At 37.6% G+C, this 27,870-nt stretch overlaps 1 protein-coding gene across 1 annotated transcript in view; it reads right to left on the bottom strand.

Annotated features, from left to right (window-relative positions):
* PRKCZ (protein kinase C zeta) overlaps window positions 1-27,870 on the bottom strand; it is a gene marked incomplete at its 5' end in the record, with an annotated part of 45,974 nt that overhangs the window by 9,411 nt on the left and 8,693 nt on the right. Inside the window, 8 exons of the mRNA XM_084274551.1 lie at window positions 607-742; window positions 1,439-1,525; window positions 4,127-4,224; window positions 5,283-5,471; window positions 7,395-7,447; window positions 8,131-8,212; window positions 8,853-8,984; window positions 11,839-11,924. Coding sequence (XP_084130677.1) covers window positions 607-742; window positions 1,439-1,525; window positions 4,127-4,224; window positions 5,283-5,471; window positions 7,395-7,447; window positions 8,131-8,212; window positions 8,853-8,984; window positions 11,839-11,924 — 863 coding nt within the window. The remainder of the gene's footprint in view (window positions 1-606; window positions 743-1,438; window positions 1,526-4,126; window positions 4,225-5,282; window positions 5,472-7,394; window positions 7,448-8,130; window positions 8,213-8,852; window positions 8,985-11,838; window positions 11,925-27,870) is intronic.

Genomic DNA, 27,870 nt, shown 5'->3' on the forward strand with positions numbered 1-27,870 from the left:
CTGGCATTCCAACTCTACAGGCATAAGTCTTAAATTTAGTGCCTTCTACATGAGTACTTTGAACTGACAGTTTCTTGCTTTCCTCTGCATCACGTTACATCTGTGCTTCACTTTACCAGGTGCTCTGAAAGCAACGCTCTCTAAACTGCCCCTCAGAGTCCAGGGAGCTCCCCATACAGTCCAGCCACAGAAGGATGGATGCAGTTCATACTCACAGGAGCACAGTCACCAAGAGATTGAGAAGACCCTTTTCAAAACATACTTGTCTAAAGATAAATTTTCTAGCTGGGGTGACGAAGTAAGTGCAAATATGTAAGAGAAGTGAACATGGCCAACAGACCACACTTTTGTTCCCCCAAACAACCCATGTAACTTGAAAAACACAGAGGAAAAGATTACAAATGTGGTTCTGTGCCTCAACAGTCACTTTTCAGAATAAAGATTCTTTCCACAGCCAAATCTGGGGCTTTGTAACACTGGTGTTAAGGTAAGGAAATATTTAAGTTTCTCTTAATATCACTGGATGCAGTATTAGACTTCAAAGCATAACCAGACACATACACAGCTGAATGGCAAAGGACACCAGAAAGGTAAGAACAACCCTACCTTGCACATGCCATAATCTGTTAATTTGATGTGACCCTCTGCATCTAACAGAACATTGTCTAGTTTTAAGTCTCTGTAGATGATGCCTCTTTCATGTAGGAAGTTTAGCGCAATACAGATTTCAGCAGCATAAAACCTGGAAACAAAAAGCAGCAAATTCATACTGGCAATAAGATGGTACAAAAGCTGGAGCAATTAAAATAGATATATGTTCTTACAGCATCACTTCAGTCAGTTTTCATCTATCAACTGCACCGAGCTACACTTGTTCACAAGGACATGGGTCTCATACTATAAAACCATTCCTTAACCATTCCTCAACTACTGTAAAAACATTCCTTAAATTAAATACAGGAAATATTTTTTTCCATTCTACCAATTTAAAATATTTATTCTTTATCTTACAGATCTTTTTTTCCTGAAAATTCCAAGTATGACACAGAAGGTCTATATTTTCAGCTTATTAATAGTTAGGAGCCTTTGTATAGTGCAAAGCCATGGAAGAGGTTTTTCATCGTCTACCAACACTGTATTAATTCAGTGTAAGACCAAAATAAGGAGAACAGTTACATCTTCTATCAACAAGAAACATTACCTATATACAAACAAAAGAGGAATAACTGTTACTACTTATCAATACTTGTTTTCTTTGAAAACCACCAACACAGCCTTCACACAGACCCCAAATGGTACTTTTTGCCAGGGCAACACATGCTAAGCTTTCCTTCTGTCTTTGCTACTTAGGTTCCTCTATGGAATGAAGCTAAGAAAACATTTCATATGGCATTAAACAACTAGAATAAGAAATCCAGTAAGTGTGTTAGTGAAATACCTTGCATGTTCTTCAGGAAGCTTCCGTTGCCTTTGCATATGGAACATAAGATCTCCCCCATTGACATACTCTATGACAAGAAACAATCTGAAAGTATATAATACAATTAATGGATTCCAAGCAAACTCCCAAGAAGAAAAACTATTCTTATCCTTCCCATTTGAGCCACTTTTATTTCCACTCTTGAATTAGACTTCTAGTTAAGTTATAGAAACTATTTAGGATACAAAAAAGAGCATTTATTTGATCCATATAATGTAGGATCACATCCTTTATTTTAATGCAGCAATGAGGTATTCAGTTGGCAATAGATGTAAAAATAGCCAACCCATAGCATATAATTATATATATATGTATTTAAAAATTATTTAGAAATAATAGCAAAATCATGGAAGTATGCTAGATGACAACAGATGGCAAAAAAAGGAAGTTTATCCAAAAAAGGTAAAATTATTATTAATTTGAAAAGAAAGTCCTGTAACTCTGTTGTCGTCGATCTCCTACTCAAAGATGTTGATTCTTCTGACTCCTATGGAACAAAATTCCACAGTATAGAATTTTCTCAGTGAGTACACTGCTTTGAGTAACAGCATCTGAGTGACTGGAAAGAAATAAGCATGTCTGAAATAGTGTTGATATTTGAAATAAATGCTTTAAGATTAAACATAATTTAAAAGATGAGTTGATTTTCATTCAAAGCTCTCTTATTAAATCTGACAGAGATTTACCCTGATGTAACAATTGAGCTGTTACTCTGCTTGACCAAGGATTGTTCTTTTTTAATAGCCAAGCTGCAGCACCCAGCAGATGAAACAGTTTATAGACACAAGGTTTCTGCATGGGCAAAATGTGAATATTCTCATTGATAATTTTGATGTTGCTTTGCCACTCAAAGGTCACAATCTTTTAAACATTACTTCATCATTAACAGTAAGTAATGTGAATCTGGCACGTGTTTTGTAGGATTTGTGATATTAATATATAACCATGAAGCTTGCTGTTTCAGCTGCTTCTGTTCCTGAAAACCTCTAACAGGTCTATTGAAAGCAAGATGACATCAGACTCACTCAGAGGAATGTAACTCAAATTCACTTTAAAAGAACTTCTAAGATTTATCTGAATAGCATATGGCCCAATAACAGTTTTTCTAATTAAAGATACACAAACTAGCATATTATTAATATACACAAACAAAATTATATCTAGTAAGCCCTGTGATCAGTGAACTCTTGATAGGCTGTTAGGAAACATCCTGTCACTTCTAGAGAAAAAACCATTGCTTTATTTGCACAGACTGACACTAAAGAATTTGAGAACTGAGAGATTCGATTCACACAGATCCATTATTTATCTGAGTTGAACACTAGATCTGGTGAGCTGCCAGGACAGATAATGAAATCCCACCCTCCCTTGACTTTGCCAAGACCTTCATCTGTATAAAAACATGAATTGAAAGGAAGTGTAATGGACCCAACTTCTGCTCCTCTCCACATGACACGTTCACTAAATGGAAGATGTGGGCACAGAAGGGCTGCAGCACCAAGGATTATTAGTTTCTCTGTAGAGAAGTTTTTGAAACAGTCTTCTCGAATGAAACAAGAGAAAAGTCAGTAGGGGAAATAAATATAGGTGGAATCAGCCACATAAAGAGACTTCTATTACTCCTATTACACAGGAAAGGTCTCATCCTTGGGAAAATATGATGCAGGCAATGCTGCCAAGGTCAGAGAGACCTACAGGATAGAAACACGCTGAGTGAGTTTCTCTGGAAGGCTGCAGCTGTCACAGCAGGCAGTATTTCCTTATATACCTCATTTTCCATGAATTGGTAACTCCTTTCCATATATCCACACACTGGAAAACATTGCACTTGGAAAACATGCTCCAGTCTATCAGACCCTTCTAACTGGTAACAATTCCAGACGATGTCTCTCTCTCCCTTTTGAAAGGTTTATTCATTTCAAACACTTAAAAGTGCTTAAAACTTCAAAGGTAAACCAGGAAAAATTATTGGACACAGCCTGGCTTCCAAGTCTTTCAGTGGCCTCCCCAAAAGAACACAGGCACTCAACTTGATTTTCTTCATATTCCAATTGCAATATAAGTAGTAAATAACTCACTTCAGGTTGTGCACCCAAGGACAAAAAATTAGTATTTCAAAGTAGCTGAGTTTATTAAGCACTTTTTCAAATAAAATTATGTATTTCAATATGTGCTAAGGACTCATACACCTCATTGGTAAAAACAACTTCAGACACATCTAGGTTTTTATGCTTTCAATAATAATGTTAGTGAGCAGCCCAACTCTTAACGCTGTTTTGAAGAAAAGAACTACAGTTTGGCCCTCAGAACTTATTCAGCCCTCCTCAACAGAATCAGGTTTTATGAACTATCTCTTACAAAGCTCAGTTTCACTCCTCTACCATCCTTCTACCCTTGAAGCCAGAGGGGCTGTGCTCAGCAGTCAGTACACAGTTCCTCCTCCCTGCAGATCTGGACCTGGAAAACCCTGCCTTTTTTTCCACACCACCCTGCTAGAACTGGCTTTGCTGGAGTAATGAATCCCTGGCAATACTAACACTTCCTTCCCAGAATCACAGTGTGATGGCAGTGGTTGTTTGCTTTAGGAGCAGCAGTGAGCACAATGACCAAGATTTTCAAAGCAAAATGATTTCAGATCTTTCTTACCGACTTGTTGTTTGAAAGCATGAATGCAAACCAACTAGGAACGGGTTACTGGATGCCTGTTCAAACACATGTTTCTCTGTCTGTACCCAATCAATATCCTGAAATAGAGTAATTGAACAATCAGAACTCCTGCTGGATAACCACTGTGGGTATTCCCAGAAAAGAAATTAATGTTTATGCTCCCTTACATATACTGTCATTGTTACATACACTCTTCAGAAAGACAGAATCCCCCTGAGATCTGGAGGATGTTATAAAGCATTTAAAATCAATTACATATTTAGAAGTTACTTAACCATTTAGAAAGGTCTGCACAGAATTTGAGCCATTTAAAAATATCATACATCTGCATTATTTGATACACTGCTCAGACTTGTTCATAGAAAGAAATTCAGTTATCTTAGATAAATGATTCTCAAGCTCCTGAAGCGACTCATGCCAGTAACACACAATGTGAATCACCAGTTTTTAAAAGGTTTAAATAAACTGAGCTTCATTTGCTCATCTGAAACTCAAAATTAATTCAATGAAACTGCCAAAACCCAATTAGTTTGTCCAACCAAAACCATTCTGGAGAGTATCACAGCCTACCTTTAATACTTCAGCATAGAGAAGCCCTGAATACCCAGTGCAGCACCATGTAACAAAAACCCTCCCACAATTCGAATGATACTAACATAGTGCTGCAAAATTCACATCCAAAGCAACAAAATTTTTGATACAACCATATAAAATTTAAACCTTATCCATAAACTTAAACCTTATGCATAGCTGGTTTTAGCAGTAGATGCTCCCTCTCCCAAGCAATGCACAGATCCTGTTCTACCCTGTAAATACTCAGTACTGGGCCAATAACTAGAAATACAGTTGTTCTGGAAAGTCTCCATTTCTGAAAGATACTTCCAGCTTTCCAACCAATTTGCAGACAACCAAGACAGATATCTAAGAAACCAGCCCTCCCTGTCAAGGATAAAGACTAAAGTCTCAAAAGAAATAAAGAAATGTCACCATCAAACTAATACAGATCTGTTAGATTCTGTGTTCAGACACTACTATGTAACCCCTCAGAGTGTAAACCTAGGTCCTAACATGAGCCAAAAATCCAACTTCAACTGTTAACAATATGTAATGTAATGCAATTAACACAGACTTTTACCTCATCATCGTGGACCAATTCCTTTTTCACTACTTTCATAGCATAAATCTGATCATTCTTTTTTAACCGAACTAAAAGAACTTTGGCATAGCTTCCACGTCCAATAACTCTGATTAAATCAAAGTCCTGTAGTCCAAGCCCCTGAGAAATCTTAATTCCATCCATTCCATCAATGACTGGTTTGATATCCTGTATAAAAAGAAACAGATGCTAGAAACAGAAGACTTTTTCATAGCAAGCACCTATTAAAGCAAAGAGGTCTCCATTGTCACTGGCCCAGAGATCAGAGTGGCTGATGGTAACAGGTTTGCTTATGAAACGTTTGGTTGGTGCTGGTCTTGCCCTTACTAACAGCCACTGTGGTTTTCAAGGTAACAGTTTGTTCAGTGAATCATTTGAATATTTCCCACTGGAAAAGAGAAGGCAATGCCTTGAGAGATGAGGTTTTATCCAAATTCCTGAACCACAGCCACGTAGAATTATCCTTTGCACTAAGAGAAGGGCATCTTTCACACTCTGACAGATACTGTAGTACAAATCAATAAAAACTCTCTAAAGAAGACAGATAAGGAAACAGTAATTTGCTGCTGTCTTAGTTTCAGTTCAGGCAGCTGCTGTCTGTATCAAGTTCACTACATTTTGAATGAAAACTGAGATTTCTAATAGCTGCCTGGGAACATACAGAAGCAGGAACCAATTTCTGTAACACAAGAGTTTGCAGGAAGCATTCCACTATGAAGAATGTTATTTTGAAATTCATTATTTATAAAGATAAATTTATCTTGACTGCTCCCTGGACTTAGTTGTGAACGTATGAGACTGAAGATCGAGCAGCTGAACTAGACAAATGCAGCCTGCACTCTGACATTTCATGTTTTACCAATATATACAGTGCTTTGACACACTTCCATGGCCTATTTTTATCTGACCTCACACTACTGTACTTGTAGACAGATCAGCATTCTGCTGAACTATGGAAAGTATTTATATAAAGAATCTTGATCTAGGATTGACTGCTATTAGAAGAGATTGCTCTGAGCTTAAAGATTCTAGGCAACAAAGCTCCCAGAATGCCACTTCCTCTTTGAAGGATATCTTAAATTGTATTAGTAAAGCTCAAAAGCCAGGTGGGAAAATCAGAGCAGCATAATTCAGGACAGTTGAGCAAAGAGTATCTACCAAAACTTAAACATAAATGGTAACTACCTGAGTGCTAACCACAGCAGGAGTTAGCAACTCTATGTAGTAATTAAAATTCTCTGACCTGCTTTAAGATTATATCCATGGTTGAGATAAAAATCTAAAGATACAGGACTGAAAATAAGGCCATAAGGAACTACTGGAGTGTGAGATAATGGTAGTGACAAGTATTGTGGTGGAGGTAGAGGAAAGAAAGGTGCAGGCTCATTAAAATGGGGTATCCAACTAACTGCTTGTGTTCTGCAGAGTGCATCCTATTTATCTTAAATATGCCAGAAGCATTTTTAAAGGAAATGTCTTGAAGCCTTTATGAATTAAAGCATATTGGGATTTTTCAAACTGCTCTAAGGGAACAACAGTCTTGGTATGCAGAGAGTGTGTCAGACTACCTACAAAAGCACAAAAGGGCTGAATAACAGAGCAGAAGTGCATGTTGTTCTACCCCTATTTCCACAGGAGCTGACTATAAGTTAGGTAGTATTTATATGGAACATCTCAGAGAGCTGAACAGTTAATGTATTATCAGACCCAACCAACCTTCATAATGATAGCCTGTAGAGGTAGCCTGAGGGTGATAAAGGGTGCACATCCATTAGAGACAGCAGGCAAGACAAAAGGTCAAGGCCACCATTTGTTCCAAGGACCAACAAAGTCAAACCCTCTGTTAAATCACTGTTGCCCCAACACAAATGGAGGGAAAAAATAAAAGTCTCTAACATCATGATTGGGATAATAGAGGAAATCTGAGAAAAAACAACAAAAATGCTTAAAAATACTAATCCATTTTCATAAAGGAAACCCAGCTTTTGAAAAAGGTAGTAGAAAAAATAGGGCAAATAACTAGCTATTTTCTGAAATGTTCTATGATTGAGAATGCATAAACATGAACTGCACAAATCTTTTAAAACATACCTCAGAATCATCTTTAATGGTGTCATGTTTCCGGTTTGAAGGAATGTAGGGAACTGGAAGAGAAATAAACCAAGTAATATGGTTAAGACCTTCATTAGAAATAGTTTTTAAAATTGATAAGTGGGAAAGTGATTTAGTAGCTCAGGGTCAGCAGTTTGCTTTAAATACTATGAAGTAGTTGATCTACTATTTTAATTTTATTCTTGTAGTCCTGACAGCAGCTCCTAAGGGGCACTGCAGAGATTCTGAGACAGTAAGAAAATTCATCAGTGAACCTTTGAGCTCTTGATATTATCTGAAAAAGGCCAGAGGAGTTTTGGAAAATGGGTATGATAAAAGGCTCCTTAAAGACAGGTTAAACCATCAAAATGTGAACCTAGAAAGAGGATGCCAAATCCCACAAAGTTAAGGAATACTTGAAGTCTGAGGTTGCAATTATAGCATCAGCACTTGGATCTGAAACACCTGAGGGTTGGTTTGTTTTAAAAGTAAATCTACAAGTCACCCCGAGCTTACCTTCACATTCCAGAATGGTTTAAGAGCACATGAATTTAGGATGAAACCAACCCAGATGGCATGCTCCAGAAAGCCATTTACTGTAACTGCATCCCTAACGAGCATTCAGATCATGGGACTAAGAGTAAACTTTAAAAAAACCAAACCAAAGAGGTAGAGGAAAACTGGGGCCTTGGAATGAGGTAACACATGAATTCCAACTTAAAAGGAAGGTACTCACTTCCATCAGTTTCTTCTGAAGGGAGGTCAGCTTCATCATTTTTATCATCTAACTGAGGTTCCTGGGAAGGCATGACCGAATCCTTGCAAAACACATAAGTTACACAGGAAAACAAAAGATCAGTATACTTGACTCCAAAGTTTAAACTTTAATTCTATTTAAGACTTCTTGTTCTGTTTCACACAGAACCACAACAAAAAACACTTCAGCATCATGTTACACACTCAGTTTAGAGCACAGGTATATTCCTTTCCTGTTTAAAAAACATTAATTGCTACTTATTATGCAAGGGTATGGCATAAAGTGATAATAGTAAAGAGCTGTATAGCGCACGTGGACTTTGGTCTTGTTCCCAGCTCATAATGAGAGGTGTAGGAGTACCCCAGTAGGTAGAGCAACATGCAGAAATTAATTGACAAAGAATCTAGTAATGTGTAATCCCAGTAAAGAAAAATACTGGTTTAAGTTCTTGAGTTAGAGACAACATGATGCAACATGTAGCAAGACACTGGTTATAGTCTGGTGAGGAGTATGGGGAAGGACTAAAATTCAGGGAGATAGATTAATGCTTAAAGCCCAGGAAAGACACTAGGGCTGCCACTGGAATACATGTAGGGAATGGAGATGAGAACAGCACCAGTTCATTCCTTTGCATGCACATCTAGACACAGCAACACAGAGTACAATGGATCATCTTAACTTTGCACAGAATGTGAACTTACCATATGCCTTTTGCAGGTCAGCGGAACGAGTATATGACAACGTTTATGGACCAACAATTTGCAGTTGATACACTTGTAGCCTTGCCTTCCGAGCCCCCATATCCTTTCACTGCACTGGCCACAGTACGCTCTCTAAAAACCAGAATGCACCTTATCAATCCCATTATCAATGCCTTTTTGTAGGTGAGTAGTTATCTAGCACCAAGAATCCACCCTACAGAAACTCACCCTAGTTAGCTCCTAATAGATGTCCAATAAGAATTCTTTTTAGAATCCAGGGTTTCCCTAATAACTGAAGGTTACTCTTCATACTAAATGCAGTCCTTTTAAAATGAATGTTAAGAAAACAAATAGCACAAGCATATGGAACACATTACAGCCTAAAAGGAGCAAATAGTTTTAAAAGAATATTTTGAATTTAAGGCTCTGACAGAGGTTAGCCCAACAAATCTGACAGGAATTTGTACAATAATTATGCATAAAACCCAGCCAAACTGTCTGCTTTGGATACCACTGGCACAAAATGTGTGAAGAATGCTCTGTATCTGCACCTCTGTACTGTAACAGTGACAGAACATCAGTAGAAACTTTGCATGATTAAAAGCCACCTATCAAGACTGATGTAAAACCTTTGTATGTTGCAGTGTTTCATTTTTAAAAGTTGTATGGCCTTTTTTACACAGGCAACAAAATGGCATCTGAATAAATGAAATCAAAATGAGGACAAATTAAGAAGCCAGACGTTGTACTGCTCACTTTAACAGGGCAGGTCTTGAAATATTTTTTCCAGTGTCTGTGTGCTGTGGTCATTTTATCCTCTTTACCCCAAGTGCCAAGCAGCAGTCAGAGAGACTGATGTGCCAAGAAGTCACCTAGCCTCCAGTCCTCCCTCTACAGAGAACACAGGCTGCCAAAAGACAACCTACTCATCATTCCCTATCTGCACATTTTCTCTAGGAACTCCTGCAAGAGGCTAAGAATCTGCCTATTGCTCTGCAAACTACACATGAAGTCCTGCACCCATCCCTGTTTCAGGCTCAGACAGACCTCTGCAACAGTCCCAAAGCCACGAACAGTGAGAGTCTGTTCCTCCCAGCTAACTGCAAGTTGGAGCGTGGTTATTCAGATCCTCAGACTAATGAATCACACACAGTGTCCTGCCCAAAAGCCTTAAGCTACTCTAACTCCTTGCTAGTATTATTTGAAAAAAAAAAAGGGATAACTAAAAAAAACCTATTTTCTGTACTGTCCTTCTGATTTTGATAACTGTAAAACCCAAAACTTAACTAGAACCCACACATCTCAACAGCCAGCTCTCCTTCATTAAGAAACAAAAAACATACTGCCTAATAAGACAGGAAGCCTTTCTATCTATAGCCACTTCTTTCAAAATTCCTGGTCCAGATTTCCTCCAGTATTCCTGTATAGGTTTTGCAGCAGTAACATTAAGCCTAAATAAAATGTCTTAGACCCTGGAAATGATATACAAGAAAGTCATCTCATTTACTTTAGTCAGAATTTGACAAGCAAGAAAAAAATTGGGACAAATCACAAATTCCTACAGGAACACAGGTATCCCCCACACACACCTCCCCAAAGCACATATAAACACAGGAATAAGAGTTAACCTTTATGTTATATTCAAGGAGATTAAAGTTTAGATTCTTGTATGTGTTAATTTACCTGAATTATCTGAAAAAAATTTAAAAGGTTAATTTGAAAAAGGAATGAATTCATAAGATGATACTCCAGGCTTACTCAGTCAACATTAAAATCTGGCATCTAATTCAGTAATATATACATGACCATAATTTAGTATACATTTATATATTTTAATGTCTTATTTTACAGTTCCTGTCAACTTTATTACTCAGTTCAGTTGGATATGGTCTGTGTTCTGGCTTTATATGATTTCATTTGTATACAGTCAGTGTTGCTTAGGACTGTAATAAATGGGCATGCTAATGAGATTTCAAAATCTTTATGTGTATGTTCACTATTTGCTTAATTTCAATTAAAACATCATTGTCTGTTAACAACATTATGGATTAACATGGCAGGTATGCATCCACAGTAATTCAAAGAAATAGGTTTTTAACTACATAGCAAATGAGCACAAAGCATGAGATGATTCATAGTAGAAATTAAGAGAATGGAGTTGGTACACCACATTATACAGAGGCATGTTATAATAATTCAAATAGATGATTGGTATTTTTCACTTGTCCAGTGATATGATACTGAATTTTAAGGGGCTTTTCCTCCTTTCAATGCAGTTTTGGGGTGAGGAGCATTAGAAAAAAATAAACAAACTTCATTTAAAAAAAAAAAGGTTACTGCTGAATCAAAAAGTGAACTCACCTCACTGTACTCAGTTTTGTACAGAACTCCTCAAAGCGTGAATTATATATATGCTGCAATACTTTGGCATAATGGGATAAGTGAAGGAGGAGTTTCAGCCTTAAAGCTACATTCACTTGCTTATGTGGATTAAGCCAGATTTACAATGCAGTTGTATTTTAGCTCAGTAAACCAGATATCTTTTTCTTAATTAGATTATGTAATACCTCAGATTGAAACAGTTAAAGCTAACATCAAGAACTCTAATCTTTAAGAATGACAGAAAGTGCTGAAGGTAAAAGATTGTGTGAACAAGCAATTAAAAAAAAATCACGTAAAGACCGGGGAGGAGAAAAGCTGCTCTGAGCAGGCATCAGTTACAACAGTCACAAACCCACTTCTCCCAAGACTTCCCAAATAAATAATTTCCACCAATCATATATTATTAACTTCACCCCAGATTCAGACTTTCAAGTTTTTCCTATTGTTATGACCTGAATAACACTGCACAGGCTGAGAAGTCACATGAATAAGCATCTTGCTTTTCCTTTCTTTCCAACGCTCAGACACAGAAGAAGCTCAGACTGAGAAAAACAATTAGCACAGAACATCACCAAACCCCAACGTTTCAGGCAACAGTACTCACTCTGTTAAAACGTTTGGCTTGAAACAAATGCCCATTCACTCTGTACAGCTTCCTCCATCTTCTGGCTCCGCGGCGGTAGATCGATTCTAAGGAAGAAATTGAAAAGGTGTAAAGCAGCAGCATGGCAGCACAGCAACACCAGACACGCTACGTTAAGCAAGTTGTGGCTTCAAACAAGCTTGCTTCTCTAAATATCAACGCACAGCTAAAAATCCCTGCTGGTTTGGGTTTGGTTTGGTTGGTTTTTATAAAAAGGCAGCTGTGACAGCTTCTGCAGGATGCGCTTTCACCACTGTCTCTCCCTTTTCTCTATCCCTTTTTCCTCACATGATCATAATCTCGTTACAGATTCTTGGCTGCTGCTGTTCAGCTCAGGTGAGAGGGACAGACAGATCTTAAAGGCACAGCTTCCTCTGATAAAACTATGATCTCACCACATCATCCTCATATGGAAACATGTAAAGGATGCTTCATGCCAATAACTTTAGATCTGCAATATTAAACATGTTACAAGTCTTAACTGTTATGTTATTTGACCTCATTTTTATCTTGCCATTAAACATTACTCATTGAGCAGTACCCAGAATATTTCTTCTGTTAGGGAAACAAGTTTAAGTGCAGGTCTGCAATTATTTCCAATATATTCTAAACCTAACAAGAAGAAATCACTGAACCTAAGCCAGGCTTTCCACAGCAGTATATCTACTCTACATCACTTTTATTGTCTCTTTTCACATACATACATGGAATTTTTGTGACTAATTGGAGAATATTTAATATTAAAGTGCTGAAAAATATGTTGTGCAACACCAGTCACTATTCAGAGCTGCACAAAGCTGTGACAGCGACACAGCCAACCATCCACATAACCAGGACCATGAGCTCTCCACTGGTGGCAATACCAGTGGGCACTGGGTGAAATGGGGACTACAGAGAGACAATGAGTCTCAGTTCAGCAACAAATTCATCAGGGATGTTAATACTGACAATACACCCCAGGTATCAAGAGGCTAAAAAATGAAAAACAAGAATCAGACAAGGCAAGATTATATGTATTAAGAGATTCAAATTTAGATATTCTCTAAGATTACTGTAATATTTAAAGTTAACTAGTATATTTTAGACAGTAAGACAAGTCTGACACATCCTCTTAAACACTTCCAGAAGTATTTTACAGTGTTTTTATGGGTGTCACATCACCTTTCTCCAAAAAGAAATGTGAAAAACTAGAATAACTTATTTCAATACCATTATTTTAAAGCAATCTCCAGTAACATGATGAGCAAGATTTTCTAATACAAAGTTTTATGAGTACCTTCCTAAAAAATATTTGATGCTGGTTCTAACACAACCCAACACAGCTGGCAGCTTGTACAAAACGTTTGCCATCTACTTCCAACAGAAAAATTAGGGAAGTACAGCAGTTTCATAGGGAATGGAGACTTGAACAGCACAAGAAGTGTCAGTAGTTCTGAGAAGACAGCAGTAAAATACAAACTTTGATGACATCTTGTGGATGGCCACATATATGGTGTATCTGGTACCTAGGTACACTCCTCCCCCTGCCAGCCAGAACCACTTGCTCACATAAGCAACTGTATTCAGTCAATACCAAATCATCATCACTTCCTCCCTGACACTTGTAGGGATATTAATGGGGAAGCTGAACAGGGAGGGGGGCTGTGGTGGGTGGGGTTTTTTTTTTCATTATTTGGTCAGTTGGTTTTAAACTGAGAGTCCAACATTAAAGGAGAGCTTTAACAGCTATCATAATCAGCCTAATACAAGTGAAACAAATTATAACAACCAACAGAAGTAGGAATAACCACCCTGGACAATGCAGCAAAGAATGTTTAATGCAAAAATATTGAGAGAATTGACTGACAAACATTGCTACATTCTGACAGGTATTAAACTGTAAATTTATAATGCTCAGAAGTTAATGCAAAACCATCTTTGTAATGTTTGTCTTTCAAGTTTTAATCAGTTAAGTATCAAATATCTACACCTCATCGAAGATGACGGGTGGGATTCTCTTTACAGAAAAACCAAATACTGTCACTGCCAAGAGATGACACAAGTAGTAACTTCTTTGGTGAAAAATTACTTTAACTGAATACTGAGCAAGCCAAAAGCACAGGTTACTGACAAAGTGTGTGAACACTGTTTGTAACACTGGCTACGACTGTAGATACTCTTACTTTTGCCCTTCAAAAGCAAGGCACATGGAAGTACTGAAGCTTCTGTGATCCCACAGACCTGCAGTGCCCAACTCACAAACATTTCTGTGTTACTCTATTTGCACCTTCAAACTTTTCCTGTGCAAGCCTCTGAAACAGACATTGCACTATTAAACAAATGGTTACAATTTGGGGAAAAAAAACCCAAAAAAATCAAACACCTCTCAAAATGAGCTGAAAGACTAAACAAAAAAGGGGCAAAGATACAGTTACTGGAATAGAGGGGTATCACCTGATATGTTCATATGATTTATAACACCCATCAAAACCTGCCAGATATAAACTTTAAAGCAAACGACCCCCCCAGACACTTTTCCTAGGTGCAAAGATTATTTAAATGAGAACCTAGCAAAGCCACTGCAAAGTTTTTGCCTAAAAATACACTCAAACACAAACATCAATTAAAAACCGTTTCACCATTTGTAGGATGATTTTTCACCAAGAAGAGGAAAAAACCTTCACAAGGAATTTTTCCAAAATAGCTAATTGATTCATTAGACAAAGCACCATATGGAGGCAACCTAATACATCTGTGTTCTGAACGTTAGCTTATCACTGACATGAGGAATATTAAGTGAACGGTAAGTTAACGAGCAGCTTGTGCTGATGAAGTCTGTAAATAAAGGAGCAAGTCACTTCCCTAATTAATGATAAATATTAAATCAAAGTCAGGGGTTTATATCATATACTTGTGAGGTAACAGTCTGAACTTAAACTGAACTTAATATAGCACAGCTCTAAAAAGCAGGAACCCCACAATTTACTGCTCTGCCACTGACTGAGCATAGGGCTTAAGGCAAATCAAGTCCTAATCCCCATCTCTAAAAGGGGCCAAGGTAAAAAGAAAAAAAAAAAGGAAAAAAAGAGGAAGGAAACAACAATCTTTGTAAGACACACCTTTATATCACACATTCTATTATTACACAGTAAGATCAGGTGTATACAACAAATAATACATTCTTAGTGTTGTGAATAATAGCATTCATTTTTGTGATCAGTGGCACAAAGTCCTGTTGGAGTCAGGGAGCATCAGTGTACCTCAGGGGACATACTGGCTCCAATCCTGTCCAACATCTCATTCCTTTCATTAAGGATATGGAAGGGGCAGAGAATAGACTAAGCAAGTTCTATGGTGACACAGAACCAAGAGGAGAGGCTCAGAGAGCACGTGGTTGTGCTAGCAGCCTCAACCCCTGGAGAACTGAGCAGCAGGAACCTCCTCAAGTTCTAAGGCAAAGTCTGGCACCTGGGGAGGAACAGTTCTACACACCTGTATATGCTGGGGCTGCCCAGCAGGAAAGCAGCTTTGAAGAAAAGGGCCTGGGGAAGCTGCTGGCACCACACTGAATATGATCCAGCAACGCACCTTTCTGGCAAAGAAGGTTAACCATGTCCTGCACAGTGTTGGGAAGAACAGTGCCAGTGGAACAACCCACTGAACTGGACTAAAATGGGTATGCTACCTGTCTAGTAATGCACTCACAAAAGAGGATGTCCTCTCTAAAAATTCACTGAAGGGTAAGGGCAGATTATACAGAGGAGTTTGGGGCTTTAATATCATCATTACTTCGAAGCATATCCTAGAACTATTCTAGATCAGAGAAACCATCCTGAACAATAAAAAGATTCTTAAAACAGCAGCAAGTATGTATCTTGAAACGAGATGCAAACAATTTATTGTCAGTGTGAACAAAGCTCTCATTTTAGTATGCATTTCACCCCTATGGGGGAAAAAAAACCAGTTCTGAACCCAAACCGAACTGGTCTGGAATATTCTTTCTGCAATACTTTTGAATAAAACAAGAGAATCTCTGTGTCTGGATAACCAAGAACTAAAATAAGTTTAAAGCCATGATTGATTCCAGCCACCTAGAAAAAGGAATGCCATCACAAAAGCATGAGTAATTAATTACTGTGTTTAATGAAAAGAGCTACTTTTTAATTTATTTTTACAGTACAAATCAGTTAGCTCGTTAAGGACTTGGGAGTTAGCTGCTTGGAGGCTGAAGGAGATATCATACCCCCTAATTAAACAAAGTAATCTTTCCTCTCTGATGGATATTAAAGACAAGCCTTCACCTAACAAAAATAATTCTTGAATACTCATTTTGTATGTGAACAAGTTCAGAGGAAAACTCAGAAGATATTTTAAGCTGCTAACAGGATAGCAAGCTTTTTATTGGGGAACACAAATACATGTTCTAATTGCAATGAATGTACTGAACTTTATCTACTTCCAAGACTGGAAAATTGCAGGAAAAAAAAGAGCCTGCTTTTCAAGTTAAGATTATAAGGGAAATAAAAATACTCAAACTGAATGCCTGGAACAAAATTAACCAGCTGCCTCTAAATAAAAAGCAGTGTGAAACAACTGAGTGTTGCTGTGCAATTCTTCCCTCTGTTGTCAAGCTGTGCAACTACATCACCAACAGGAACGCTCAATGGACCTTGTAAATATATTTAATGTTGTTTTTTCAAAGACATTCCCTGTGGTTGGGTTGTTTCATCTTTTAAAAAATACCACAGAAACAACTTTTAAGGGAAAAAGTCAATGCATGCTAAAACATAGCTGTGGATATAAACGGATGAGCAATTTGTGTGTTGTTCAGTTTGTTCCAAATTAACTCATCTACAAGAGATAACTCCCCCAATTCCAACTGACCTCCTGAGAACTTATCAGAAAGGATGTGAACCTTGCCTTTGCAAATGTCATTTGGCAAAGTAGGGAGGAAACAGAAAGTGACATAATCAAATGACATCATACTTTCCTAGCAATGGAGAAGAGAAACAATTTAGCAGGCCCATCCTGCCCCCAAACCCAAAATACTCTTTTTCCGTCTGAAATTTTAGAAATGTTTCTATTTTCCAGAATATGTAAGAGAATTCACCAGTTGCCTGAAAACTGTGTTTTACACCACTGAATGACAGTAATACGGCCACCAAAAATTATTATTTCCTCAGCATTTGGATTTATAAATGCAATTCCAAAATCTGCTTTTATGTGATCAAACTATAATGAAATCTTTTACTATAGGAAGCACAGAGATAATGTGCAATTGCTGCAAATCACTTCTCTGAGATTACTGCAACTTGTTTACAGGCCAATTACCCTCCCTGCCAGCTGGACAGTATGAGAATGCCCAGTTTTTGTTTTGTTCTTTTAATGTTTTGCTGAGCAGACAAGTGAGCATTCTTTCAAAACCAACTCATGAATTACAAGTAGGAAACTGATACTGGTATTTCAGATAGACTCTCAATTAGATAAAAGATAACATAAAATAATTACATAGGAAGACAGAACAAGTTTTGGGAAAGTGAATTCTGAAGAACTTTGGGATATAGCAAGTAACAGAAATGTGAATCAGCATACTATCACAGTTAATATGAAAATATAGAACTGCTTTTTAAAACACGTTAACACATATATTGTACAGTAACCAGCCATTTTTGTTATTATGAAAAACGCTACGTACAATTGCCATTCCTCTTCATAAGTCAGAAAGAGAAGGGAGCATCCTTAACAATATGTAACTATTAAGTGCCTTTACCTCTTGCTGTTACTAAAATGGTCAAAAGGCAGCATTTTCTTTTTTATTTAAATTAAAAGCTGATTAACAGTTGCAGAACTGATACTATAATTAACTAAAAAGTAAGATCAACTTCTGAATAAAACCAAACCTCAAGCAAATTAAGATAGTAACAGCAGAGGAAGTGTACTACCTAGAGCACTAGCAGGGAACCAACAAGGAAATGAAACTGCATTTGAACAGTAATATTTACCTGGCACTTGTTGCAAGACAGCTAAAACATTGTTTGTATAGAATATCCTATTCCCCAGTGACTTTGAAGGGGGTCAGCTGGCTCCCACCCCAGCACTGCCAGGTGGAAAGCTTGCCCTCCATACACAGGATCTTCTTCACATCCTTTTGTTCAAATGGCTCCATGCCACTGCTAGTGGCACATGCCACTGCTAAGTCACACTTCGAAAGCCAATGCCACCCAATAAACACAGAGCTAACACCTCATTTGGAATGCCTCTGCTGCACCGGTGCTGTACACCCCTTTAGATGAATAACAGCTGTTAATGCCTTCCACTATTCCTTGGTGTCTTCAGTTTAAAAGCTCTTATGAATGGCAATTAGAAAATCTGGATTGCTTTGCTGTCAAAGACAGTGACTGCATTAAAAAAATATGAGATCAAGAAACAAAGGCATCTAAAAAACTATTTTTAAAAATACAGGGTTTCACTTTCAAACAAAAACATTTATACACACACATAAATACAAGAAATAAAGCATTTAGCAAGCTGTCTATAAAAGTTCTCTTTACTTGTCAGAGGGACTAATATTGGTACATAATGGAATGTATCCTCCAACAATCATGGGAATAACACATGGGAACTTGGCATGTTTCTGGCAAACAAACAAATAAGACTTTAAAAAGTCTCATAATAGGATATACCAAACTCCAGATTTTTAATTATCACAGGTTGCCCTACCAAATAAAACTGCTTTGAATGCAGCAAGTCCCATGGCTAAAGTGGCTGTCTGGCTTACATACAAGTTGGACCACACACAACAATTATATAAGACAATTATAACCTCTACCTCATACAAAACTGATCATCTTCAGCAAAGAGACTGCACCATTGAACACATCTACATCACATACAACAATTTGGGTTCTGCATTAAAGCCTGCTGTGTATGTAAAAGCTGAACACACTTGCAGTGTTACAGAGTTGGATAAATCTGGGATTAAACTAGGGTAAGAGTAGGATTCTCCCAATCACCTGGTAGAGAAATTGTAGCAAGCCTGCGTGATCCACTTACTTGCACACTGAATTCTGGAACACAAACTGTGAGGTCAATCACAGAATCTGATTTCTCTTTTTACTGTTAAGAATATGAGTCAGTGACTAACAGCCCAGAGCTTACTCATATTATCTAGTCAAAGCAAAAGTGTTTGTCAATTAAGTGAAAACAAATTTGGTATTCATGCATCAAGACAGTTGTTTGTTGAAGAGTGTTGACACTTCATTACCTCACAAGGCTTATTCTTACTGAAGAAAGAACTCTGAACTCAAACACATCTTGCTATGCAAGGGGTCATGGCTTTTCTATACAGAATCTAATTCTGCAATCCAAGATGAGAATTTAATGACTTTACGTAAAATTTATCAGATGTACTTAATGACATAGCAAAGCAGCCAAAGTGTTACTCAAGTAGCCTTCACTAAATTCAGTTACTGGATGCTCCTCATTATGAGGTCCTCCTCATATCAGCAATCACAATCTGTTGCACACCCATCTCAGCATCTCTTACTGACATTTCACAAGGCTGTCCTGAACACAGGATAAAGTGATGCTGGTTTTGATGCTCTGATTTGAAAGAACATGTTACAAAATTGGACAGAAAGCAATTAGTGGTGGATCTATACTTTTGAAGGTGATTAACATTTTTGTTTAACAAAGAAAAAAGTTCACACATTCCCTTCTCTGCTTGGCCTTCTATGCAATTTAAGCTTTACAGCCTTTCATGATGTGCAGTTGGCTGCTTGGTTTACAAAACCTCAGTTGTTACGTGCACTACAAAACCAACCTTGTAGTATACTGTTAATAATTGAGTCCAAAATGCTTCTTTTGATGGCTGCATCATATACTCTCCCCAAATAAAAATTACTTTCATGCAAAGATTTGCTACAATGAAAACTGAATTTAGTTTTAACAACATTTATTAATATCTGCATTAAAATATTTTTTAATCAAGTTGAAAGTTCTGAACCAGTACTTATTAAAATGATTTAATTCTTTAATTTAACTCAGTACTGAAGTAGATCAAAAGAAAGTTCTGAATTTTTAAGCAACCTGTAGCAGATTCAATTCAGCCCGGGATTAAGCATGCTGATGAGACTGATGAGCGGTATTCTCCTTACCTAAATAAACCAACTGGCACCTTTATTCAGGTATATTTGTATCCAGACATCACTCATTTTTCATGTTTACAAATTTTCTATCTTTACCTAAACCTGTATCATATGTATATAGCAAGCACTTCATCCAACAAAGCCTAGAGTACTGAAGCAGAACACATTTGCTTTTTCTTGTCTACTTCTGCACCCACTTTGCAGGTCACTGTGGTTTGGTTGGGTTTTTTTTAAACAAACTCCTATGTCTTAGCACATACATAAAGTAGAACTTTCATTTATAATAGAAAGCCTGGTAACAGAAAGCCTCTGTCTCCTATACAATCTGGAATTACTGAAGGCAGCAAACAAAGTAGTGAGGAGAAACCCAATGAAGTCTCCTGCAGGAATTCGATTCTACTTCATGTTATCAGAAGCCTACACGATTTGAGATTTGCTGGGGAACTCTTAATCTAGACTTGATACTGCACATTTTCTAATCCCTTGAGCACCTGTGGTTCAGATCTATGGGAGGTGATAGAGGCAAAAATCACAGTTCTTTTTGTGACTGAGCTAGCCACCAACCAGAAGGAACCGAATCCAGTTTGTTGAAGTGTGACCAAACAAAACTTGGTCAGATCAAATTGTCACCTAATCTGATTTATCATCTTCAACTGCAAGTTATAACATGTCTGTCACCAGACTGGATGAAAAACAAAAAAAACCAAATACTGGCAAATCCCCAAAAACCTTTTAGAAGGATTAATTTTAAGAGCCCCACTTGTCCCGTGGGAAATAGTTAACTGACTTCAGCTAACTCCTGCCATCCATAATTTTTCATTGTTTCATACTTCATCAGTTGTCTTTTTCTAATTTGAAGTTCTAGCCTTGTCCCCCTTGCATTGAAACCTTTCTGTAGATGTGGCTGTGGTCCACCTTGCACACTGATTTTCCCCTTATCGCAGTTATCTGTGCAATTAATTCTATTTACATTTCCAACTGCTATTGAGCACAAAGCTGATTGTCCCAGAACGACCAAAAGTTTCTAGAACCTGTGCTTAGAATGAAATTGAAGTTAAAATTAGCTAAGCCACCCCTCCTTCCCAACTTCAGCAATGTATTTACCAGGGGCTTTCATGCCTGCTTCTCTTGGAAAGCATGGAGTTCCTATTTTTTACATTATAACCATTTGTATTAAATTGATGTTATTTTTTATGGTTTTTTTCCAGCACATACCAAATTACTTGATTTGTCTTCAAGTCACAGGCACTCACACCTAGCTCATTACATCACTGCTAAAAACGCAAAACTGTTCAAAAAACCCAGCAGCCATTCAAAATGGATTTAACATTTCTTTCAAATTCATGAAGCTTTTATTAGGTGGCCTTCACAATGCCCTTGAAACCATTTACTTGGTCCCCACAGTCTCAGTGTTAGGACACATTTTCTGAGTCAGGCTGTCTTCCTTCTCAGCATGGTTAAATTACTTCAGCTTATGATCCATGCTAAAACAGTCCCATTTCCCTTCCCAGTGTTTACATTATCCCAGCATTAGTAGACTGACAAACTCAGTTTAGTTATCCCTTCATAAAGGTGTACTTTCTTTCCTCAGGAATCAAACTGGAATTCAATTCTCTGAATTGTTTCCAATTAAATCAGTCATCTGCTAATATTATACCCAGAAAAGGACACGGTACCTCAGAGGACAGACACTGTTACCTTGCAGCAGGATTAACCCTCCAGATCTACTGCTTTTCAGTCTGACAGTCGTGACACATCTGTTCCTCACAGTACCTTATGCTGCTTTCTATCAGGAGGAAAGCAAGCTGAAGGTAAGTGCACACAGTGACAATTCTTATTCTGTCACGATTTGAGCTCCATGAGTTGTGCTCAGTTTTTATCATCCAATAAAACTAATCAGAGAGATTCACCCACTTGTACTTCTACTCACTCTAAACTTCCTCATATAATGTATAGATACAGCATTTATACATTTCACAAGTATATCATAAGCAGCAGTGTTTGCAGCAATATAAAGCATCACTAAATTTATTACCATTAGTTAGTGAGAGTAGCTAAATAAGAGAATCTGAATAGTTTCAGGAGTTACTCATCATAACTGTCATGTTCTGGATTTAACGATGATACACCCATTCTAATAGCAAACTGAGTAAGTCTTCTAGCTTATTCTTTTATGATGCAGAAAATTGTTTCCCAAGAAGGCAACCTTCCACCCCAGACTCTCATATCCTTACAGAGAATAAACCCTGCATATGATACTATCTTATGTATCTGTCCTTTCATCAGTTAATGAAAGCATGTTTAAGTCTTCCAAAGCAATGACAGTCTTTGTCTTTCAGCTTTTGGAAAGGGGCTTTCAACTCACCCCACAGTGGAAAGGAAGATAATTATACCACATCTGCAAAGTTTGCACACTGTTTCCCACCTAACCCCCCTTTGATTTCTACTGTGCTCTCCATTACCTGTGTAGAATATGAGATCTTCGGTGTAAAGTCATTTTAGTAGAGCTTTTCCTTCTACCAAGTTTAAAGTAACATTGAGATAGCTTGCAGTGCTATTATTAATAACAATGACTGCATCTCAAAATTAAGGGAACAATTTTATCACTGCTTGCTGGAGGTTTTCCTTTCCTTGCAATAGCTATAGAATAGTTATCAGACCTGACAATCTGAAGAACAGAAGTTGTGTGCCAGTCCCAGGGCATCTGCATTACTGAAGAACACAACCTAAATTATTGGAAGAATCATACAACATTATTACTTTATAATAAAGAGGCATGTTATTGTGAAAGAGGATCACATTAAAATCTTGAAGTTTTGCCTTCAAATAGTTTCTGATTTCCTTTTAAAATTCTCAAGGACAAGCACTTAATAGATGCAGAAGAATTAGTAATGGAACTTGAGATTTACCAGAGAGATGTTTCCCAGTCAATACTGAGAATCTCAGTTTTTCCTTTTTCCACTACCCAAGTCACTACCTTCCCCCTGTGGTTTAAGGGCAGAACTGCACAGTCTGCTCCACACTTAACTCTTGCCCTGACAGCGATGATTAGGACTCACACATTGCCTCTTCTGAAAGCCACCCTTCCAGCATGCCTGCACTTAGTGCTTTTTGCTTTTTCACTTCAGATTGATTTACCACCCAGGTTTGTACCAACAGCACGTCCTCAGTGGCTGGCCAACTGCTGTCTCTGCACTGGCTTACAGGGCTTCGCTCTCCATTTCAAATTAACAGCACCTGAAGTCTCCTATCACAGAATCTGCTCTCACACAGCAACCACAAAACCTCAGAGAAAGGTTGAAGAGCACCTTCACCTGCCTTGCAGGCCTCAACTGCTACCTCTGTGGCTCAGTTCTACATTAAAAACCACAACTCATATAGGGCCACTAATTTTACAGTAAGTATTACACAGAATCTCAAGCACAGTAACACAGAATTAATCATGACCATGTCATTTAAGTGGCTACACATTAAATAGCTCTTCAGATCAAACCAAAACAGGCTTAACAAAGGTTGAACTGGCTCACAGATGTCCACTAATTCCAACAAATATCACACAAGGTTCTTGACAGTTTAGTTACCCCAAATTCCTAAATATCAAAAGTGGATTTACCGCCCTATGAGAAGCACGCAGCCTGGAAGCATGAGAGATAACACAGGGGGATGGAGCTAGACACTGCATTCAAGAGAAGTTTTCCAAAACCAGTTGACTTTTCCTGCACAATAACTACATTCTGAGCAGTAGCTAAGGAGGGGGGGAATAAAACAGTAAATAGAACACAGGCTTCTTGTTATGACACCTTAAAAACTGTTCCTTATTCTATTGTGGTTTTATGTTTGTATACCAATTCATAAACTATAAACTGAGCTAAACCACCCTAGTTCTTTATTCTTCACTGGATGTTTCATAGTTAAGAAAAAATGTTTGAATTATTTTAGAATCATTTAATGCTGTTAATTCTAAGCCAAATAAACCTTTAACTAGAATCCTGTTTTCAGTAAGTTAGTCTCATCAGCAGCACATACGTTTTTCAGATATGCTACCTATGAAAAAATTGTGGTACACAGTTAAGATGACAGAGGCAGAGATTTCAGGTATTCTTGAGAAACTATGACACAGCTATTTTCAATTCCCAAGCAACAGTCTATCCTACATTAAAAATAGTAGCCTTTTCCCCCTCAGTCAGTTCAATTACTAAAAACAAGGAGAGGGTTACTAGCAGTTTCAAAATTGCCTAATTACCCAGTGCAATCCAATCTATGTCTTCAGAATAGTCTCTATGGTCGCAATAGTTCCTTTCTTCATTGGGGGATGAAATTGGTTCACGTGCTCAGAATAACCTAATCACTGCTGCCAATACAGTAACAAATGAAGGGAAAAACCTGCCTTATGAGCTAGAAAAATATTTACAGGCCACACCACTGTAGCAAGAAGCCTTTTAGAGCTATTTTGTAGTATCAGGTAGAACATTAAGCAAAATCAAACATACGTAACTAAAATAAAATAGCTCACAACAATGAGGTTAGTAAGATACCTTTACTCAATCCTATGATGAAATTTTCAAGAAAGATGGCTTGGGGAAAAACGTAGTCCAGACACCTAATGCTAAAATACTGAGCAGATAAACAAAGAGCATAAGAGACATCCACAACAGAGTGTAATTATAAACCCCCACCCCAAGACAGCAAAATCAGCCAGAAATATTAGATAATAAAAACATAAGTCTGCTGTCATACTAATGCTGTAAGTAATTATACATTAAAAATGCATTTGTAAAATTATTTAAAGGTTACAGGTTTCCTGGTCTGCATTCTTATATTTGATTAAGCCAACAGCAAAACAACCCTAAAATTCATTAGTACTAGCTACCCAAATCCAAGGTAAATTTTCAGATTAAATACACATATACATTTGTTCAGATGTAAAAATGCAGAAGTTTAACAGCACAGTTTATCCTGACCATATTAGAAACTAAGTAAACCTTAATTCAAAACAAGCATCTCACAATTAAAAACATCCATCTAAGACAATCCACTGAACAATTAAAAAAAGGCCTTAGAAAATGATGCTTCTATATCGTTAATCTTTACATCAGCAGTCTCACAATAAACAGGCCCTGAACACATACCGTCAGGGTTTTTTGGATACATTTCTTTCATTAATCTCCCTTATTAGCAGCAGCATCACTCACTCTTCTGTTCTTTTCCTCCTAAAATACATTCCCCAAGAGTCCTTTCAACGCAATTTTATCAGCATTTCTGAGAGGTCTCTCAGCCACATCCCTACGCACAAGAGGCAGCAGGAATCTCTGCATTTGTAACAATCTATGGCTGCAAAGGAGGGTGGCAGGCAAAGCAACTGTATCGTAACCAAAATGCTGAGTTCTATTATCTACTGCACCACACGTACACACGTACTGCATCAATGGCCTCGATTCATAACAGCAATCACAACGATGATACATAAAATCTGTAGAAAAAGCATGCATTACTCACTGGGTTTTATTCTTTAGCTTCTTCAGCATGTAATTCTTTACGCTTTACAATGCAGGAGGTATGAAATGAAACATTTTCCCTTTATTCCACTGATGCCGCTGTTTGAATACCATTAGATACCAAGGACAATAGGCAGGATCAGCTCGAACATTAAGAGCAAATATTTAATGGAAGACTGGTTACCCCCGTCTCTCCCTTTCACATCTCTGCCTCATGTATCCAGGCACGGGTGGTACTGGCTCCCTTGAGAGGCTGTAGCTAGCAGCTGAGGCACAAACTAAAACATGGCATGGATGTCAAGGAGCTGATGTCACAAAAACAAGTATTTCTCTGATAAAACCAGCAATTCCATTAGGGAAGTCCTACAAATCGATAGAAATTGTTCAGCTGAACATGCTTTGTTATACAATGCACTGCAGCACCAAGAGAGATAAATCAGATCAAGATCTGTCTGTGTAAATAAGCAGAGACTATAACAACTATGTTATAAAACTGCCAATCAGATCCCAGGCTTTGGATCGGGGTACCAGGGAGGCTATCCCTCCTAAGCACAGAGGGGAAATACACACCTAGACAGTTCAAGAACAGCCTTGTTTAATAGCAATTTCAAAAGGATCGCTGATCTATTGAAAAGTAAATCTTTTTTAATACAAAAGACTGGCCTAAAAGTCTGCCATCTTTATAGGGAAACATTGTGACAAAGTACCCAAGGCTCCAGTCCAGCAGATGCTAGAAACGCCTCTGAGAGGTCACATTCAGTATCTGGGAAGAGATGCAAGATGTTTAGAAATCCTGCCACCTCACCCACACAGCAGTGCTGCCATTGCGTCTGTGGGAACAGGCTGCCTCGCTGAAGGTAAAAGGTATGTTTCTACAACAGCAGCTCCACATTTACAGGGGGAGCTGGGTTGGGCACAAAAAAATGAAAATAAAAAAATTAAAATATAAAAAATTTCAGGACCAAAAGGAATAGAGACAATACCAGTCCAGATGCTGGAGATTACAAATTCTTGCAGACAGCATCGCATCAATATAAGCAGGTAGGTTCTTCAAACAAAAATAACTTTTCTTAAGGAATGCAAATAGAATTATTAGCCACATGGTTTATTCCATTAATGGATTACATTAATTTATTTCTGGCTAGTACAATCTCAAAACCATATCGACTTCAGAAAGGTCCAGGACAGCGAGCAATTACATTATTAGATTTCAACATAACACAAAACATTCAGCATGTATCTCTGCAGTCTTCTTCCAACGCAATACTGCTCTGAAGGAACAAGAATAACCTACAATTCCACAGAAATCCACCACAAAATATTTGTAACTCAGAAGATCACATACTATTATAAACAGTCACTCCAGGAGCTAATACGAACATATTGCAAATTAAGTTATTTAGCAATTTAGCAGTTCTGCTTAAAAATTCCATTTCAAACTGGCTGTAGTTGTGTAACAAGCTACAAGTCCCTGCAAAGACCACTAATTTCAGTAGAGTCCCATTTTGGATACAGCAACTACTTAACTATGTATTTGTCTCTGAAAATAACTTGAGGCAAACTCATAAGCTCCTTTACAGTGTAAACATGATGCTCCAGAAAGTGATTATCTAATATTCTGGGGTTTTAAAATATAGTCTTTTAAATAAAACTGTATCATCACCTGTATCAGCAACGTTTCCAATTAAATACAGATGTTTCTTGTATGTCTTAACTAACAAGCTGTAACACTGAACGCATTAGTTTATACTGGATTAGCACCAATACAATTCAATAGGTCTGTTGTAAAACAACTTGAACATAGTCACAATTTGGCCACCATACCAGATTTCCACACAGGCATGCAAAGGTGCAATATGCACTGAAGTAATTAATTAAATTATAAGAAACCTAGCCACACAAGTCACTTACTGAGAAGATTCGACTAAACAAGCTTTTTAAACCATCAAAATACAATTCAACATGACCTGTAAAATGATGTAGGGAGAAATACCCTACAGACAGAATAACCAGGTCATCTGAGCCACACTAATCTATGTGCTTCTGGAGCTCATTTCACAGCTTGAGATAACTAAAACTTATAACAAATTAACACAGAAAACTTTTGTACTGAAATACCTACACTTTTAATGAGCTCGTTAACTTGCAGTGAACTTTATTATGCCCCATTATTGCCTGCACACACAGTAGAAGCACAAATGATGCAGCAAGACAGACTGGTTGCCCATTTCCCTGCTGAAACTTGAGTGAAATTAGCAGGTAAGCCACTGAGCTACTAATCAGGTAGATACAAGGAAGTACACAAACAAGCATTAAACAAGGCACAGAAAACTCCGGTATGAACTAATGTACTGCTGACATCCCTCCATAAT

This window comes from Gallinula chloropus, assembly GCF_964237585.1.
Source record: "Gallinula chloropus genome assembly, chromosome: 23".
NCBI lineage: Eukaryota > Metazoa > Chordata > Aves > Gruiformes > Rallidae > Gallinula > Gallinula chloropus.